The sequence below is a fragment of the Peromyscus californicus genome, unplaced genomic scaffold (genome assembly GCF_007827085.1).
Source record: "Peromyscus californicus insignis strain IS unplaced genomic scaffold, ASM782708v3 Scaffold_10__1_contigs__length_136768540, whole genome shotgun sequence".
NCBI classification, from domain to species: domain Eukaryota; kingdom Metazoa; phylum Chordata; class Mammalia; order Rodentia; family Cricetidae; genus Peromyscus; species Peromyscus californicus.
Genome location: NW_026294391.1, coordinates 61,619,803 through 61,639,334, shown reverse-complemented (window position 1 = coordinate 61,639,334; position 19,532 = coordinate 61,619,803). Strand labels below are relative to the sequence as shown.

The following is a 19,532-nucleotide window of genomic DNA, read 5'->3' as shown; positions in this document are numbered from 1 at the left end:
CATTTCTCTGAACTGGCCACCAGGGTGTTGACACATAGACCTACTAGAAAAGTTCTTCTATGACCAATCACGACCTTCTGAGCCTTCTGTCGAGTAACAGAATTAGATGACAGAAAATGAATGTGCCTTTCAAAAGAGCAGCCCTCCTGCCTGGTCCCCTCTTCCCTGCTCCGCTGGTCCTCCCCAGCTTATGACGTGCTGAGGGAAGAATAGCAGCTCCAGCCATTTAGGAGAGGAGGAAGATGATTCTCAAGAACCAACCTTTGGAGGGAGAGGAAGGCTGGGGCTGCCCCTAAAACAACTTGGACTGAGCCCAGGTGGCCCCTGACCCCACTGCAAAGCCTGAGCCTGATACATTTCTTACTGTGCCCACAGGGATTTGGTGGCAAGCAGCACAGAGATTTGAAGGTGAGAGTGATTCCCATTCTTTTTTACGTTCTTTGACTAAGTTCCTTTGGGAAGGCCCTGCCTTGTAGCTGCATTGAACTACTGTGTCTTGATCTAGTGGTTCAGTACCTTGATGGTTTTTGAGCATAAATGCCCCTCGTGGCTTGAATGCCTCTACCAAGAGTCCTGTTAAACTTTAATCTCTAGTTTGAGATGTTAAGAAGGTAGAGACTCACTAGCTATGTTGCTGCATGCTTGTCATCCCAGCACTCTAGAGCTGAGGCAGGAGGATTTAGAGTTGGAGGTCATCCTAGGCTACACAGCAAGACTCTTTTTCAAACTAACAAATGAAAGTGGAAACTTGATCTGACTGGTATCTGGTGGTGGGGAGGGTGGTGGTGGTGTCATGGAGGTAATTAAGGTTAAGGAGATTTTAAGGGCGAAGCACTAATACCATAGGAAGATGGCTTCTGTCTTGCCCTGTGATGCCCTGTGCCACCTTGGGACTCTGCCTAGAATCCCTGCCAGATGCAGCTGTCTGATCAGGAATTCCCTAGCTTTCAGAACCCTGGGCCAAATGAATGCTTGTTCTTCATAAATTAGTCTCTGGTATACAGTTATTGCAATAGAAAATAGAGCAAGAGGAGCCAGAGAGACAACTCAGCAATTCAGAGTATTGGCTGCTCTTCCAGAGGACCTGGATTTGAGTCCCAGCTTCCACATGTTGTCTCACAACCATATGTAACCCCAATTCCAGGACATCTGGTACCCTCTTCTGACTGCCTTGGGCACAAGATACATACATACATACATACATACATACATACATACATACATACATGTAGGCAAAACCCCCATATGCATAAAATTTAAGAAATAATAATTTTAAAATGAAGAGAAACAAGCAGAACAAGATATTCAGGACAGTGGCAGTAGGGGGACCCCCTTCTTTGTAAGAAGGGAGTCGAGCAATGCTGCCCCCACTTGAACCTTCTTGTCAAATTTGAAGCTCGCTCTCAGAGCACCAGAGACACCTAAGACCCATATCTTTGGGGTAGAGCAAGCAAGCAAGAGCAAGCATGCAAACACCTAAAGACTTGTTAGCATTTTCACACAGGATGACAATGCCCACCAGTTCTTATGTCAGATGCTTTCTGGCTACAGAAACTCTTAAGGTACCCATCTCTAGCTCTTGAAGGATGCCTCAAGGACCAAATATATATGACTAGACATATTATTTTGGGGAGTTCGGGCCCAGGAGGTCTTCTTTGAACCATTAAAAATCTCATGAACTCCAAGTTGGGGACCTCTAATCATCACTGCTTTCCTTGGCAAAGACAGCAATTGGGCAGCACTTCTAAGTCTTATGTATTCTCTCTAGGACCAACATTGGTGTCAGGAGACTTCTGGGAGCCTTGCAGAATAAATAGGTGGTAAGTGAATACTACATCCTACCATTTATCTAGTATTTACCCTGTGTATGCTAAATGACAATATTCTTGTCAAGTGGTTGTCTAGTCTCTGCTTGAACACTCACAGTGACAGGGAACCCTTTATCTTTCCCTTGACACACTTGTTTGTCATAGTCTTATTTAGGTACACTTAGAACTTGACATAGCACTCTAGATTATTCTGTTCTTTCTAGATTACTAAGTTCTTTTGTGCCTAGGATTTGTATCATATGTATGCATATATACAGAGACATGCATGCCCATTTACTCAATTGCTCATTCATTCTTTCAACTAAATAGTGTTTATTCAAGATTTCTCAAGTGCCTGTTTTGCCCCAGGAATGTCCTTAACCATGAGGAAGGGATACAGAGACAACTAAAATGTGGTCTCCTTACCTGGTTTCATCCAAGACCAGGTTGCAGAGCTTACTTTTCTAGAATTCTCTTTAGGTTGGTGCAACATAACCCACTGTTTCAGCACTTTGGGGATATGGTGTCAATCTGCTGCTGATTGATGGAGTGTGGGAGCTCATGTGTCTTACCTTCCCATTTCCAGACTTTATCTCTCCTTTGGAAAACGAGAGTAGCGGGGATTACTAGTCTCTATCCATGTGCCCCATTGATTTCACCCTGAGGTAATCACCAAGAGCAAGCCCCCTGCTGTGGCATTCTTCTAGTCTTGTCTCTTCTACTTCTATCCAGAGGGAAGAAGGACTGACTTGGCATTTGGGGTATTTCTCTGTCTCACCGCTATGGCATTTTTCTTGCACATCCTGCTCTGCAATATGGTACCCATGGTCTTTCCAAGCTGGAGCTAACGGGCCCATTTGAGTAACAGTAGCCCTGTTTACAGAGAAATGCCACTCTCTTTTTGGTTACAACAGATTTCATGTATCTCACAAGATGTCACAAGCTGTGGCTGGGTATCAAAAGTTCTAGGTAGCTGAACACTGGTAGATAGCATAGGTAAATTTTAGGTTTTAAAACCAAACTGCAGAGCCAGTGAGATGGCTCAATGGGAAAGGTACTTGCTGTCTAGCCTGACAACTTTATTTCAATCCCCAGGTCCCACATGGAAGAATTAGAGAACCAACTCCTGCAAATTGTCCTCCGACTTTCACACATGGCACATGCATGCCTACAGGCAGACAGACACAAACACATACATGTACAGGCTAGATAAATAAATAGTGTAATAAAAGTGAATTAAAACATAAAATCAAGGCGCATCCAGGCATGATGGTGTATGCCTGTAATCTCAGCCCTTGTGAAGTAGAAAAAAGAGAATCAATTGTCCAAAGTCATCTCAGCCATAAATCCAATTCAAGGCAATCCTGGGCTATATAGAGACCTGTCTCAAAAAGCAAAGACAAAAACAAAACAAACAAAACAAACCTAACAACCCAAACCAACAAAAATCACGGTTATCAAGGTGGAAAACTGGGTGTGGTGTTACACATCTGTAGTCTTAGCTCTCGAGAGGCTGAAGCAGGAAGATCACTTGATCAGAGGAGCCTGAGGCCAAGCCTGGACAGCATAGCAGAGCCGGGGCTCTCACAAACCAAGCAACCAAGCAACCAAGCAACCATTAAGGTCTGATGCTCATTACTGACATGATAACCCAGGTGAAGTGGTGCACACCAGTCAAGTCAGCACTCAGGAGGCTGATGCAGAAGGATTGTGAATTTGAGGCCAGCCCAGGATACGTAGTAAGTTTCTGGGCCAGCCTGGGATACATAAGGATACCCTGTCTCAAAAGCACGTAAATTTTTAAATGTAGCTGTGTTTTAATCTTGAAGAATTTTACAGATAGTGTCTCCTTCCCATAGTCTAACATAAACAACAGCTCTTTGTTTTCCTTAATCCTGTTGGTTCTTCAAAGCAGACATTATCCTTGTTGGAAAACACCCTAGAATGCCTAGACCACTGAAATGTCCACTTTGGGGAATCCACCAATCAGTATGCTAGTTAATGATCATACATGCCATGAAATAACTTTTGTGTTTGTTTGTTTTTTGAGACAGGGTTTCTCTGTGTAGTTTTGGTGCCTGTCCTGGAACTCACTCTGTAGGCCAGGCTGGCCTCGAACTCACAGAGATCTGCCCGGCTCTGCCTCCTGAGTGCTGGGATTCAAGGTATGCGCCACCACCACCCGGCCTGAAATAACTTTTTTCAGCACTAGGAATTGAACCATGAATGGGAGGTAAGGATTCTTCCACTGAGCTATAGTCCCAGCCCTCAGTATAGCTCTCACCACACAGTCGAATTTGGTACGTCAGGTATGTATCCCCATAGGTGTGGCTTCTCTATTGGATACCTAAATTTGGGTGAGCTTTTATAGCTCTTTTGGTTTTGGTTTTCTATGGTGCTGGAGACAGTGTTGGGGATGGAATCGAGGGCCTGGCACATACTAAGAAGCATTTTATCATTGATCTATATCAATAATACTGGTTTGCTTTGCAAGTGAGCTGGTATATAATCAGTCTGACTCATACTTTCAATTAATTAGAAAAATAGTCAATGCTTATATGAGGGGCAGGATGAGAAAGAACTATCCTAAATCCTAAACCTTTGCCCACCAGGCCTTCATACTGTTTGTGTGCTCAACAAGACATTTCTCCCTTTGATTCCAATCTCTTCTACCCCTATTTCTGGAAACACCAGTCAAGAGTCCAGGAATTTGAAGACAAGATACCTTAGGACTGATCTGGGAGAGCGCTCCGAGGTATGCGTCCTTCTCTGGACTAACACTATCCAACCAATTCACTTATGAACCATTTGGTTGCAAAACCAAAGTCTCTTTAGGGTGTTAGTTCTCAAATTGTATCATGCTGTGCTTAGGAGTTCCCTGGAAAGTTTGATACCATGCAAGGTGTCTGGCAATGCCCCAGATTTCTGCTGATTTCTGTCTCTGAGCAGTTGCCAGGTGAAGCTCCTGGGCAAGAGACCATGAGCTCTGAGCACTGCTGCTCTAAGGGGATGTGCTGACAGTTTCCCAGAGTCCTCCAGGAGGAGCCCTGGCAAGAGATGCTGGGGGTGGTCACAGCCAGGGGGATAATATCTTCTTAAAGGGAAGCTGACTGGCTCAAAAACTCCTCTCCTTGCTGAGTACTATTTTAAATTGCTTTACCTTCACATCTGAAGTAAAGGTCCACCAATTACATCTTTGCCCTTGGGGCTCAGGGCCCTCATCAAGTCCCTAAGGAGGATTCCTCTATGCCCAATCCTAAATGTTTACAAATAGGAGCTTCATTAAGAGCTGTTGGTTGAGGCCTGCCTTCCTAAAGTTCCAATAAGTCATAGAACCAGAAAAGTGGGCTAGGTCTTGAAGAAGGCCCTTAGATAATGCTGCCACACTGGATGATGGCGTCACCCAGCCCAAGCTGCATGAGCCTGCCCTCAGGAATTCTAATGACCTAGGGAGAAAGAATCTGGTCAGCCTTTCATTCTACTGAATGCACGAATCAATAGAATTAGACACTGGTTTATAACATAAAGACAATTTTATTGCCGATAAAAGCCTTTAATAACTCATTTTTTCCTGTCTCAGTAGGACCTTATTCTTTCTGATGAAAATCCAGTCATAGCATCTCTCATTAAAAATAAAATTATTTTGAAATAAATAAATATATAAAATAAATAGCATATACATTTCATAAATAGTTTGTCCTTATGCACAGTATCCATGCTTACATTTTAATATCATTTCCTTACAACCTATCCCATACCTCCCACTTTGGTGGCAAGAAAACTGCATGTCAGGACGAATGAGAGATCTGCAGAGCCAGGGCAGGGACGGCTTGCAGCAGGGCTGGAGCCCCTAGGCGTGTCCAAAGGACACTTTCCCAAAGCTCTGTAGGTAGCATCTGTGGCAGATTCCTTGGTCTTTCATTTGCACCCCATCTCAAAGTATCTGGGTAGATTGTGAGGCAAGACAGCCTTGGCCCTTAGTGGGGCCCCCTGCTCTTTGTCATGCCACCTCATGGGAAAGAACACGAGTAAAGCGAAAAGTATATACAAGACTCCCTCTGGCCCACCCCTCCCCCCACGTCCCTCCCCAAAATAACCCAACCTTGATATACACTTCGAACAAGGGGACAGCTGGGTTCAAGTTGAACAGTAAGTGCTTCTCTGTTATCTAATTGATAGGAAGGAAGGATTGAAAAGCTACGAGTATAGTGTTTGCAGAGCCAACCATGGCCACAGAGTACATGGGTCACAGAGGTGGCACTAGAGGTCCATTACCTATAGCGGAAGAGGTCTCTGGACATGGAGGGCAACTTAGAAGGATCTACTGGCCTGGGTAAAAAGTGAGTGAATTTCTGGTGTCGTTTAGTCCTGTATCCCTCCCGGGGGGAGCCGTCTTTATTCAGGGCCACATAATACTGTCTTTCCGAGTCCGAGTGTTTGTACAAGGTGGAGGCATAGGTGTTGTACCAGTTTTCTTCAAATTGTTCCCGGAAAACACATTCACGTGTGAGTTTCTTCTGTGAGGGTGAGAAAATAAAGCAGAGCCCATTATATGACTATTCTTCCCATACCAGTTTGCTGGTGGAAAAACCCTGAAATAGCAACAGCACATCGAGATTAGAAAATTTCAGTCCTGTCTCCCTATGTGACCAAGGGAATCTTTCTTCCAAGCAGCACAAAACCCTCCTGATTGTATCTTCTTCATCCTCCTTCACAAGCCACACAAAATGTTTTGAGTGGGATCTTTCCTGAAGGGAAGGGATTTGGAGGAACTGGCCTTGACTGGCTCTTTGAACCCCAGAATTTCCATTATGGTCTTCCAGTGCCCCTTTGGCACCCACCGAGCTCACTTCCTACTTAGGGCTAATAATGTTGAATGCATTGAGATTACAGTCACCCACATCAACTGGCTGGCAAAGGCCATGGGTCTATATAAAGCTGCATGGGAGGTGAGTTGTGATCTCCCCTAATGAGCAGCCTGTCAGTTGGAAAGCTCAGAAAAGATCTCCTTGAAAAGCTCCTCCAATCTGGCTACTTCAAGCTGGCAGCTCCTGGGTTTCCTGCTTCTGGCCCTTTTCATACATGATCGGGCCACCATACTGTTTGCTGGGGTGCCCGATACCAAGTGCTGGGGACAGGCCTATCTTCTAGGTGTCAGAGAAAAATGTGTTCTGATTTCATGGGGGTGTAGCCAGCCAGAAAGCATGCTATGTGACTCAAAGGTCCGAGCCAGGATACTGGGATCCCCTGAAAGGGTTAAGGTCAGCAAAGTCACTTACCATGTCCCAGTGCTGGGCTAGCTTCCAGAACATAGAAAATGTATTGCAGCCAGCCCATTCCTAGCTAGGAGTTGGGGCTGTCACCAGTCTCTAAGACCTTCATTCTTCATTTGTTGGTGTTATTTGGCCTTTGGGGTTCAACTGAAGCAATCTGGAAATCGGGTCGGGGGGAGTGGGCTGGGTTGCTAACATCAAATTCTTATTGGAAGGCTGGCTCTTTCACTGTGTGTTCTTTTGTGCCTGCTCATCAGCTACTGCTCTGGGTACCCATTAAAACTAAGATGTGCTCTTTAGAAGTGTTAATGCTCTAAAGCCTAAGTGGCTACTGACAAACCAGCATGGCTTCCTGTTATCACAGCACTAGCAGGCCCTCTGATGAAAAAGGGAAAAGCAAACGTATCACAGAAATCCTTGCTTGGGTGGAGGGCTGAACGAGCGGAGGCATTATGGAGCATAGCCCTGAGCAGCCAGGAACAAGAAGACACCAATTCTTTACAGTCATAAAAGGGCTTTCAAGTGCTAGATAAACAATTTTATCCTTTGCCTTAGGCTGTCCAAACACTGATGGTAATAGCCTCTGATAAATAGAAAAGCTGAAACTTACCGATCCATAGAGCTCTCCTCGTTCATTCATGCCTAGGTATAGGCCAGAGTCCACTCCTCGGATGCTGATCAGCCCCACAGCCAAGCTGATAAATTCCAGAATTCCTGGGACAAAAAGTACACCACCATTCTGTTACTAACATGGAGCTAGGAGAAAGCTGGCTAGTTAACAAGAACTACAGGCAGACCTGGGTATCCATGGAGGATCATCTGATGAACCTGTCCTTCGCAGCAAGAAATGAAAACCCCAGAGAAAGTGCTCAATCTCTCCAAGCCCCAGTTTTCCCATGTGTAAAATGGGGAAACAATCCTTTCCTCCACTTAACCCTGTGATTTTCTTTATTTTGTGGTGCTGGGCTTGGAACTTGGGGCATGCTAGGAAAGAGCTCTATCACTAGGCTATACCCCCAGGCCTCATAGGTATGCTAGGGTGAGGAAACCATGGGAAGGCTTTCTAACAAATGCCCCATAATTACGGCATCAGTGCAGTGGAATACCTCATTTTCAAGAAATGGTCAAGCAGTGTTCCCAATGCCAATCCATCCTGCTCCTCCTTGGCACCCACCTGCATTCCCTCGCTGCCCTCTAAGCTGAGTGTATTTTTCGCCCTCTCAGCTCTCATGTCCTTAAACACTGCACAAGGCTGTCAACTGCCTGTAGTTGACTAACGAATGCCACACAGGCCATGCACTAAGTTTGTCCACCCTGTTTATGGCAGGAGGGAAGAGTTGGCCTGAAAGCATTCGCAGCTTGTTCAGCCCCAAACTGACAAGTTTGTCAATCTCCCGCCCTCTCTCAAGAATTTAAAGTTGAGCCACGGCTGAGTTGGCAGGTAGTATTGGACTCCAAACTGATTTGAGATGTTGCAACTTTAAGGGGAAAGGGAAGAAATTAGAAATGTCCTTTTCACTGACAAGGTTAGAGGTGAAGATTTGAAAATGTTTTCATGTATCCCATGAGAAAAAAAATCAATTATGAAGAGGGTAACAGGACATAGAAACTAAATCAACAACTAGATTCTTCTTCCTCCTCCTCCTCTTCTTCTGTTTGTTTGGTTTGGGTTTTTGAGACAAAGTTTCTCTGTATTGCCCTGGCTGTCCTGTAAACCAGGCTGGCCTCGAACTCACAGAGATCCGCCTGCCTCTGCCTCCTGAGTGCTGGGATTAAAGGCATGTGCCACCACCGCCGTACTAGATTCTTCTTCGATATTCCTCCCTCTAACGACACTGTCAGCAGAGACCAAACACTGGACACAACTGTCCGAAAGCACACACGGAGCCCACACACCTAGCTATTTTTTCATGGCAAAAGTGCAATGATTAAAGGTAATCGTTTAAGTATTCTACATAGGAGGGGGAACTGATCTCACAAAGACAAGGAAGTTGAGGCTGTTGAGATGGCTGGGAGTGTAGTAAAAGTGTTTGCTGCCATGTCTAATGATTTGAGTTTGATCCCTGGGACCCACATGATAGAAGGAGAGAACTGACTCCTGCAAGTTGTCCTCTGACTTTCACTGTGTGCTATGGCACATGCATCTCTCTCTCTCTCTCTCTCTCTCTCTCTCTCTCTCTCTCTCTCTCTCTCTCTCTCTCTCACACACACACACACACACACACACACAGACCATAGATAAATAAATACATAAATGTAATAAAGTTTTTTTTTTAATGAGAGAGAAAGTAGCTGCCAGTGTAGCCCAGGCTAACCTTCTGCCTCTGTCTCCCAAGTGCTAAAGTGAAAACTTAGAAGCACTGCATTCTGCAGTCAGGTTGAAAACCCCAGTGGGGAGTTTTCTGTGAAGTTCTAGTGGCTAGCCTGGCAATGTAGGGAGTCAGTCAATCATGGGAGCTTTGCGGGTATGTGTTTGTACGGCTCATTCTGATCTCTTAGAAGGATCTACAGTTCTGCTGCCTGTCTATGGGACCCTGGAGGGTTGGTCTTCTGCTTTCCATATTCAAATCCTCCTTGTTTTACCCTTATTCTGATTGTCAGTAGCTTTTCAACAGTTGTTTATTATTGTTGCTGCTGTGTGTACTGTGTTTGACACACAGGTGTGGAGATCAGAGGACAATTTTGGGGGACCACTTCTCTCTGTCATGGGTTCCAGGGACTGACCTCTAGTCCTCAGGCATGCGCAGCAAGTCCTGACTCTTAGTAGCATCAGGCTCCTGACTCTTAGTAGCTCTTGGAGCACAGTGCAGATGGTTTCAGGAAGAGAATGCCATGTGCCAGAAGGAAAGAAGGAGGGAAGGAAGGAAGGAAGGAAGGAAGGAAGGAAGGAAGGAAGGAAGGAAGGAAGGAAGGAAGGAAGGGCAGATGTGATGATGGGGCCAACCAACAATCGACTTAGTGAGCACAAATCTTCAGTTGCTCTGAAAGAGGCTCTGCCCTATTAAACATTTTAATAAACAACTCATCAGAGGACACGGGAACAAGGCTTCCCATCGCCCCAGAGGACACACAGGTGAGAGGGATGAGATACTCAAGAGCCAAAGAGGTTTCAAAAGGTTGGAAAACCGGCTGGCTTCAACAGAATACGCATAATTATAGCCAAAGAAAGTATTGCACCTTGGTCCCCAAAATGAGCTTCACAAGAGGTTTGTGTTTGGGGGTTTTGCCGAAGGAGGGTGAGCATCACATGCACACAGCTAACTTCACCCTTTAGTTCCTGGCCCCTTACTGTAGTTGCACTGTTTGGGGACTTTCCCATCATCTAGCTCCCTCTTTACATCTCTGTATCCTACCTCCATCCACCCTCCACTTCAGAACTGAACTTCGGGCCTTGCCCATGCCAGGGAAGTAATCTACCACTATCTACCTAGCCCTATGGATTTTCTTGAGAGTGTACATAACTTTCGTATTTCTGTGCACTTACAATTCTTTTCTGTTTTGGTGTTGAAGAGTGAACCCAGTACCCAAGTATGTTGCATGTATTTTAATGATATATAAGTCTGTCTGTCTCTATAGTGGTAGAGTATGGCCCAGTGAAACTTAAACAGCAATGGCTTCTGGGATTCCACTGAGCAGTTAGCTCATTATGATGGTGATTAGCAGGATTATTGAAAAGCTAATGTAGAGTTGACAAGTGGCTCAGCAGGTAAAGACCCCTGCTTCCAAACCTGCCCACTTGAATTCAGTTCCAGGACCCCACGTGGTAGAAGGAGAGAACGTCCTCACACGTGCGCGCGGCTGTGGCTGTGGGTGGCGGACATGCCTGGCCCAGCCCCTCACTCATTCTCTGTCTCTGTCTCTGTCTCTGTCTCTGTCTCTGTCTCTCTCTCTCTCTCTCTCTCTCTCTCTCTCTCACGCACACACGCGCACACACACTAATTTTTAAAGTTAAGGTAGGCCTGGCAAGGTGGCTCAGTGGATAAAAGCAATGGCTGCCTAGCCTCCAACCTGACCTTGACCCCTGGGACTCACGACAGAAGAAAGAACTGACTCCTGAAAGTTGTCCCCTGACCTCCACACATGCACTGCTGCTTCTCCCTCCTCCCCAATGCACACAAGGAAAAAATAAAAGTTCAAAGAGCTAATGTAAAACAGCTCAGATAAAAATTAAATATTATCTGGGTGTGGAGGCATACATTTGTACTGCTAATACATGTGGGTCTGAGGCAGGAAGTTAGGCCAGCCTGTGCTGCATAGGGAGACCCTGTCTGGAAAACACAAAACTGAAACAGAAGAACAAATGAACACCAGGTAAACTGACATATGCCCATAATCTCAGGGATTAGGAGGCTGAAAGGTGAGGGTCCCAAGTTTGAGGCCAGCCTGGGCTACATAGTGAAACACTGTCTTAAATCATTTAAATTTGTTTTCGTTTTTGAGACATGGTCTCACCTAGTTCCAGGCTGGCCTGGAACTTGAACACTCTATGCAGCTAAGGATGACCTTGAACTTCTGATCCTCTTGCTCCATCTCCTAGGCATTGGGATTCCAGATTGTGCACCTTGATGCTTTTTTAAAAATTAAAAATATATTAAAACCTAGTGTAAAACAGAAAACAAAAGTGGGGGTAGGCTGTATTCAGAAAGATCTAGTTACTAACATGAGAGAAGGGACTGCCCTACTCTGCTCTGTCCTGGCAGGATCATGCTGAGGTTCTGTGTCGGTCTGCGTCTCCAGAGGGCTTTGGAAAAACAGAAGCATGCTCAAAGTAGAGTGGCCTATCAGGCAAGGAGACCCCAAGCGATTCTTTGATTCTGTTCTGGGTGCTAAACTCTGAGGGACCCCAATCCTTGCTGCTAAAGATCTTTGCTTTGCTAAGGCAGGTTACCTCTGCGCCTCCAATCACAGCAGCTGCCCCTTTCTCTAAGTATCCGATGTCTCAGGCGACTCTGAGCTCATTAAGGAGCAGAGGGCAGCCTGTGATCTCACTTCCAGAGTCCTGGTGTGAGAACAAATCATGAAACTCAAGAGGTGTGGCCATTTGAGTCACCACAGTTTTTTCTCCAACTCTCTGTGAACCCTGATGCCAAAGGACAGATCATACAGGATGTCGCTTGGGTTGTGTCCAGTAACAGGGGTCTCCAACAGCTGGAATCATCCCTGCCCAGCTGTCTTGGGGCATCATTTGCTTTTGCCAACTTTCCTATTAGTTGGATTCAGACTGTGGGAACCCAGTGGCACATGATGATGGAACAGATATTTCTAAACCTTCTCCTGAATCCCAGCCAGCACAAAAGGGGAGAGAAAACAAGCCATTTTCATATTTTCCCAGCTACAGCTGGACAGGGGTGTTAACAGCAAAGTGTTGAGGCAAAGTATTAAGTAGACAAAGTTTGTCATCAGTTCTTACCCCTTCGAGGCCCAAGGACCTCCATCTCCTCTGCCTCATCTTGACCTGCCCACCTTACACTCTGGCATTTTCTTGACAGTTTCCAGACTCTTCTCCTCTTACACCTCTCTCCCCAGGGCCTCAATCAAAACGGATCTCTCCTGGGCCCCACTGTTTCAGGACCTAGCTAGATGACTGGCTAATGTGTCATTTAATCTGGTTCCCTCAGCCATCCTGTCAGACCCATCGGGGCCAAGACAGTGCTGCCCTGGCCCTTTGCCAACTACCAACCAGATCGCTCAAAACCCAAAGCAGCTGCAGCAGCTTGCTCCATCCCACCTGGCAGTGGCCTCTCCTCCAGTCTGGCTCCCAAGCCCTGCTCTGTCAGTCCACAGGTGCCCCTCAGGAATGTCAGGCTCCCTGTGAACCTCATGTAAATGCCACCAGCCAGGCGGGGACTGAAACACTCCTGGCTACTGACTGCAGATGGAGAGCAGGGAGCATGTGCGGTGCCAACAGGTTATTATTTGGAGTCGGGGCTGCACTTGGGCTCAGCCTGACTTGTTTAGAACACATGGATTCCAGGGTAATCCTTGGGGGCCCTGCTCTCCAATTACAACAAATAGCTATTTACTTTACATGGTCTTCGGAGACTCCCTCCTCCCCCCAAGCAGAAATCTATAATATTTTATATCTTAAGTCTGGCCTACTTTACCCTGCTGGAATGTTGACTGCTAAAGCACTTATGGAATGTTAAAGTTTCAATTTATTGAATACTCTGGCTGATTAACTCAAATGTGGAGGGCGGAGAGTGTGAGCAAACTCAAACACCACCTCGTCCTGTGCCAAAAGCTAAACTGAATAAGAGTGTGTTTGAAAGTTGGCAGGGGAGACTACGAAGGGACAGCTTTGACCAGTTATCATTTCCTTTACAGGCAATACACGGAACTGCCGAGAGAGCAGGGGGGGGGGAAAGGTGATGTGGAGGTGGTCTCAGGAAGCTTGTTTTTTCAAAAAGGCCAAACCCAAGCTGAAGCCGCCAGTTAAGCAGCAGTGCAAACATCCCTTTCTCGGCCAGCTTTACTTCCTTTGGTTTCTCCTTAAACTTAACACCCTTAGCAGGTCTGCGAGATGAAAAGAAATCAAGATGTGTCTTTAGGGAGGCAATTAAAGACCACTTATTCCAAGAGCCTATTACTAATTTATGTTGACCTTGTGGATTACTGCGCTCAGCTCAGGCACACAGTCAGACTAACACTTATAGCAGCTCGGAGCAGTGCACAATTTCACCGATTTCATCCCCCCCGCCACATTTCATGACTGTGCTTTTATACATATAAATGCCTACACATATATGCGCTCCTTTTTTTCTATATGAACCAGTCCAGTATCTTTAGGCCATTCCCGAGAGCCTCTGAGTTCAGGGTGGGAGTCCCATTCCTTACGAAGAAGAACAAAAGGGGACTGCAAAATCTCAAACGATGGAAGGGAAAGAAGCCAAGCAAACACTCCCTCTCCTCCCACCCCACCTCATCACCCTTTTGAGGACCTGCTGCAAGTTTATACAGACACCTGCACCCCTCCATTACCCCTCCCAACCTACTGTACTCCAGCTCTGTTTGAGTGCATTTTTCCAAGATGACATAGACCTCATTAGGGTTCCTGCCTGCTCCCAGCAAGGAAGACCAACCCTGGTCCCAGTTGTTTGCTAGGCTTGGCCTTAAGCTGGCCCTTGTCTGCCCGCGGCCTCCCCCCCCCCTCCATTTTCTTTTCTTCTCTCTCTCTCTCTCTCTCTCTCTCTCTCTCTCTCTCTCTCTCTCTCTCTCTCTCTCTCTCTCTCTCTCCTTCTTCTTTTTAAAAACTGAGTACTCCAGATGCAGCTCTAGAAAAGCAGGTAGAATGGGAAGATGGGAAGGATGGGGGGAAATGAAGCATGTCTTGCTTGAGGGTAGGCGTAGAAAATGCCCTTCTTGCATTACAAGGACCTTGGGAGGAAGCAGAGGACATTGAGAGGTGGAGGAGGAGAAAGGGTAACTGTCACAGCACCTGTTTGATGGCTTAATAGACAATAGGAAATTGAAAATAAAAATGGCGAATTATTGAAGAGGGAACACATTTGCTTAAAAGCCTAAAGATTTCTGTCGCAGATCGAGGTTTATATTAATCATGTAATTAGTTCTGTATGTAGGCAGGCAGCTGGGTGCTCTGAACAATCTGTATAGTTTAGGGCAGGCAGAGGCAATCCTGCCTGGAGATTAGACATTTCCTGTCCTGGGCCCAAGGGACACCTGTTTCTGGGGCTGACAGTGGGCTCAGGACAGTTTCCTCACGTGGGCAAGGAGTTAGTTCTGAGCAAAAGATGCCCAAGACTGGTGTCCTTATGCGATAGGTACGCGAGTTTTCCCTAGATTTTCAGGTACCCGGTTCATGCCGTGCTGCCTGCATTGGCTCCTACCCTGGGCAAAGCCACTCCGAGGATGGCTAGTACCATGGCTGCCAGGTCCCTGCCAGATAAAAGTGATCCGGGTGCGGGCCGCCGGCCACCACGCCCATGGCCCGTGAAGGCTCCTGCTCTGAGCGAACAGCTGCTACGGGCCTGCCACCCTCGAGGCTCTGCCAGCCTCAGTCCCCTTGCCTCCTAGGCGAGGACTCCCGCTCCTCTCCCGGCTCCACCTGCTTCCATCCGAGGCCCGACGTTGGGCTCTCTCGAGGAGCCCCTAGGTCCCGGAGGAGGGAGGGTGGAGCGGGTGGAAGAGGCCGCACCGCAAGGCGCCTCCGCCCCCTCCGGGGAGCGTCGCGGGGCGCGGGGGGCCCTCGGGTCGCCGAGAGGCTTAGGGCCCTGCCACCGCGTCCCGCCCCGACGGGCCCGGACGGCACCCGACCCGGAGAGACTCGGTGGGCCCCTGCGCGACAGCACCGCGCCGTCGGCTCCCCAGTACGCGGTCCACCCGCCTCCCTCTCCTCCCGGCCGCGTCCTCACCGAAGCGGCTGTGGTCGTGGCGGGTGCCGTGCACCGTGCCGTTGGGGAAGATCTCCAGGTGGAAGCCTGTGCGGCAGTAGAGCTGGCGGCGCCGCAGGATACCCTTCAGGTGGGCGAAGTCTGTGGGCGAGCCGCGCTGCAGCTTCCCCTCGATCTGGCCCAGGCGCTCGTTCAGGAAACCCGGGGAGTCAGCTAAGGGCACGTTCCCCAGAGACGAGGAGAAGCCGTGCAGGTCCCAGTCCAAGGAGGCAAAAACGCCCCCCACCTCCGCCATGGCGGGGCTGGCGGCGGCGCGGGCCGAGCCGGGGCCGCGGGGCGCGAACTGCCTCTCCCCGCGGCGGGCGCAGGCTGGTCGGCGGCGCTCGCTCGCTCGCTGCTAGGCTCCGTGCTCTGCCCAGCTGCAGCACACGTCTGTTCGCGTCCAAGGAACTTTTTAGCGGCGGGGAGCGTGGGGCAGCGCGCTCCTGACCTTGCTCTCAGTTAAAGTGCGGCTTCCCCTCCGCATCCATCTCTCCTGGCCTCTCATAGCTGGCTTCGTGGAGCTATCAGATGCAAACGGCACTTTATATACGTACCCACTCCCCTTCCATTGACATATTGGATATTTAAATACAAGCCACACCTCACTGGCATCCCCTCAGAGATTGGTGTGTGGGTTCTTTCCTTTTTTCCCCCCTTCTCGTATCCATTTGGCTCTTTTTGGGAGAGGGGGGTGGAGGGGGAGCGAGCGAGCTTCACTCCCTCTTTTATTATGAAAAAAAAAATGGCAGGAAAAAGCTACACATTGCAGTGAGGCATAACTGCTTTTGGCAGGTTTTCTTAAACTGCTGATGAAATAACGGAGCCCAGTACGTGGAGGCCATCGGCGCCCACGGCCACGCAGGCCGGTTCCATAGGGGTCTGCCAGTTGGTCTGCTGCAAGGGCCATCCCCACCTCCCATGCATCCTCTGGTTGCTCCCCTCGGGGAAAGTGCCTGAGACCGGGGCTCCGGGAGGGCGTCCTCGAGCCGCTGAGCCCCTCTTCTCTGGCCCATAAGAGGCTGCGGAAGGGGTGTCTAGCCCGGGACAGGGGCGCTCCGGTTCCTTTGTTCCGCTGTTCCCTAGTTCCACTCCCCACCTGTAGGTCCACAGGGGCTGAGGAAGCAAAAAAAGATCCTGAAGCCGAATGCAGTTGCAACAGTAAGGACTGAGAGGTGGTTAAGGTCCCTGCTGACACCAAAGCCGGGAGGGGGTGGGGGTGGGGGAGGCTTAAGGGGCTTGGGGAGGAGCGGGAAACCTCAGAGGGGAAAGAAGACTTTTAAAAAGAGATGCTGTGGTTTAGGCATAGAAGGGGGGTGTGTGTGAGAAATAGAAAGCGATCTTTTTGAAAAATGATCTCCATGGCTTTCTGGGCACACTTTTACAAGGCTCAAGAGAGCAAGCTTGATGAGAGGCCATTGGAAGCCTGGTGGGGGCTTCCCCCACCTCTTTTCTTGTTGGAAACAGGTGTTTCCTCGCTCTGTCCTGTGCCCTGTTCCAAAATACTCTATCAGGAAGAGCGGCAGTCGGGGTGGGAACTGGCGGTAGCCAGGACGACAGGCTGGGTGGAGAGGACCTGGCGAGCAGGTGCCTGTCTGCCGCGAGCCCCTGCTCCTCTGCCCCTCACCTGAACCCCACGGTCCCTCTGGGGCTCTAGCGCTCGGCCTCCTTCTTGCCTATTAAATGGCGTTGTTGCTTGCAGTTTTCACACGCAGCAGGCGCTGGCCGCTTTCCCAGGTTCCAGTAGTGACTGAACCCCCAATCCTACCCTTCCGCGCCTTTGCTGCGCCTCCTGCTGGAGACCCCGCCGAGCTGCAAGTTCAAATTCAGAGTTACCATAAAATGAGTAAACAAGATTCCCCACAACTCAGGGCAATTCGAGGCCCTACTCTTAAGTTCCCATGTGCGCTCTGTGCTACCTTCCTGTAGCAATTCTTAGTTTGGAAGAACATTGTGGCTTGGCCCTGCTGTGCCTCTTTAGCTCAGAGGGAACCTCCAGGGCCAAGCACAATGCCTGACACATGCAGATACTCAAAAGTAATATTATGCTCTCAGTAACAGAGAACACAGATGCAAGTTATCAACCAGATGTAGTAGACCCACAAATGCAAAAGGTGGAGTCCAGAGGCTGGAGAGATGGCTCGTGCTGAAGAGTGAATATTTCCCTTCTAGGGGACTCAAGTTTTGTTCTTGCCACCCACATTGGCTCATATATGCCTACAACTCCAGCACCAGAGGATCTGATGCCCTCTTCTGGTGTCCACAGGCACCCACATACATGTGCATAGGCACATACATGTACATGTAATTTTTAAAAATAAAAAAATCTTTAAAAGGGTGCAGTCTGCATTAGAATACGTTTAAAGGAAACTACAGGCTGTCTTGGATTACTTTAAAAGTATTCCAAGTAAGAGCTTGGTATGGTGGCACCCACCTGTAATTCCAGCCCTTGTGGGATTTAGAGTGAGGCCAGCCTGAAATGCATAGCAAGAACCTGTCTCAAATGAAGGAATGAACAAACAAATTATCCAAAGTGCTGAACACAGTAACTTACACTTGCAATCTCAACAGTTTGGAGGTGGAGGCAGGAGGATCATGAGTTCGAGGCTAGCCTGGACTTCTTGAGACCCTGTCCCAACAACAACGAAACAAAGGTTTATGATGTGTATATTCATGAAGGAGAGAGAGAGAGAGAGAGAGAGAGAGAGAGAGAGAGAGAGAGAGAGAGAGAGAGAGAGAGAGAGAGAGAACTGATCTAGGTATCTAGATAGGGGGTCCTGGACCCATTCTGAGCTAAGGTGATTCTTGTAATGAATGGGCCCTGAGGCAAAGATGGGAAGAATTTTTTGCAGAGTCAGAAGGATCACTTCCAAAAAGGAGAAAAATAGTAACAAAAGAAAATGAACAATTTTGTTAAAAACTAATTCTTGAAGATTTTAATAAGTGTCAAATGAAAAGAAAAGTAGATGAAACAACTTCAATAAGCACATACTATAAAGGATGGAGATGTTTATAATGAAATAAGTCACATTTTTACATATTTTTCTTTTATTGGACATAGGTTCTTTTCTTTTCTTTTTTTTAAAGATTTATTTATTTATTATATATACAGAAGAGGGTGCCAGATCTCACTACAGATGGTTGTGAGCCACCATGTGGGGGCTGGGAATTGAACTCAGGACCTCTGGAAGAGCAGTCAGTGCTCTTAACCTCTGAGCCCTCTCTCCAGCCCCCAAAGATTCTTTTCTTATACAGCATATCCCAATTATAGTTTCCCCTCCCTGTACTCTTCCCGGTTCCTCTTCCCCCCTCCTCCTCTCTGGATCCACTCCCTTTCTGTCTATCATTAGAAAAGAGCAGGCTTCTAAGAGATAACAACCAAATATGACAAAATAAAATATAAAAACATAAAGCAAAAACTATCACATGGCAACCCAGCAGGAGGAAAAGAGTCCCAAGAGCAGGCACAAGAATCAGAGACCCACTTGTTCTCACAATTAGGAGTCCCATAAACATACTAAGCTAATAGCTGTAACATATATGCAGAGGACCTGGTGCAGACTCATGTAGGGCCTGTGATTGCTGCTTCAGTCTCTATGAGCTCATATGCACCTTGTTTAGTTGATTCAGAGGGCATGGTTCTCCTGGTGTCCTCCATCCCTTCTGGCTCTTAAACTCTTTTTGCCTCCTCTTCCATGGGATTCCCTGAGCTCTGAGGGGAGTGATTTGATGGAGACCTCCCATTTAGACTCTCTCTGTGTATGTCTGGCTGTGGGTCTATGCATCCATTCCCATCTGCTGCTGGGAGGAAGCCAATCTGATGATGACTGGATATATACTCGTATAGCAGAATATCATTAGGAATTATTTTATTGATTTTTTTCTAGACCAGTAGTGTTGATTTTACCCTAGGTCTCTGGGATATCTAGACTCTGGTTCATGGAGTGGGCCTTAAGGTCAAATCAGACATTAATTGGCTACACAAGTTCTGTGCCACCATTGCCCTAGCATATTATTCGGGAAGGACAGATTTCAGGTCAAAGGTTTTGTGTCTGGGTTGGTGT

At 47.7% G+C, this 19,532-nt stretch overlaps 1 protein-coding gene and 1 pseudogene across 1 annotated transcript; both read right to left on the bottom strand.

The window, feature by feature from the left end:
* Positions 1 to 5,941: 5,941 nt before the first annotated feature.
* Positions 5,942 to 15,724, bottom strand: Fgf16 (fibroblast growth factor 16). Its single transcript, XM_052745668.1, has 3 exons — positions 15,451 to 15,724; positions 7,692 to 7,795; positions 5,942 to 6,325 (listed from the first exon to the last, which is right to left on the bottom strand). The coding sequence occupies exons 1-3, from the start codon at positions 15,722 to 15,724 to the stop codon at positions 6,080 to 6,082; spliced, it is 624 nt and encodes a 207-aa protein (XP_052601628.1). The 3' UTR covers positions 5,942 to 6,079.
* A 545-nt stretch (positions 15,725 to 16,269) lies between these two features.
* The window catches only part of LOC128116857 (mitogen-activated protein kinase 3-like), a 54,808-nt pseudogene continuing 51,545 nt past the window's right edge, over positions 16,270 to 19,532 (bottom strand).

Coding starts and splice junctions, on each gene's coding strand:
- Fgf16 (XM_052745668.1), bottom strand. CDS start 15,724: ATGGCGGAGGTGGGGGGCGTTTTTGCCTCCTTGGACTGGGACCTGCAC. Junction 7,796..15,450: donor CCACGACCACAGCCGCTTCG/GTGAGGACGCGG, acceptor TTTTTGTCCCAG/GAATTCTGGAATTTATCAGC. Junction 6,326..7,691: donor GAGGAGAGCTCTATGGATCG/GTAAGTTTCAGC, acceptor TCACCCTCACAG/AAGAAACTCACACGTGAATG.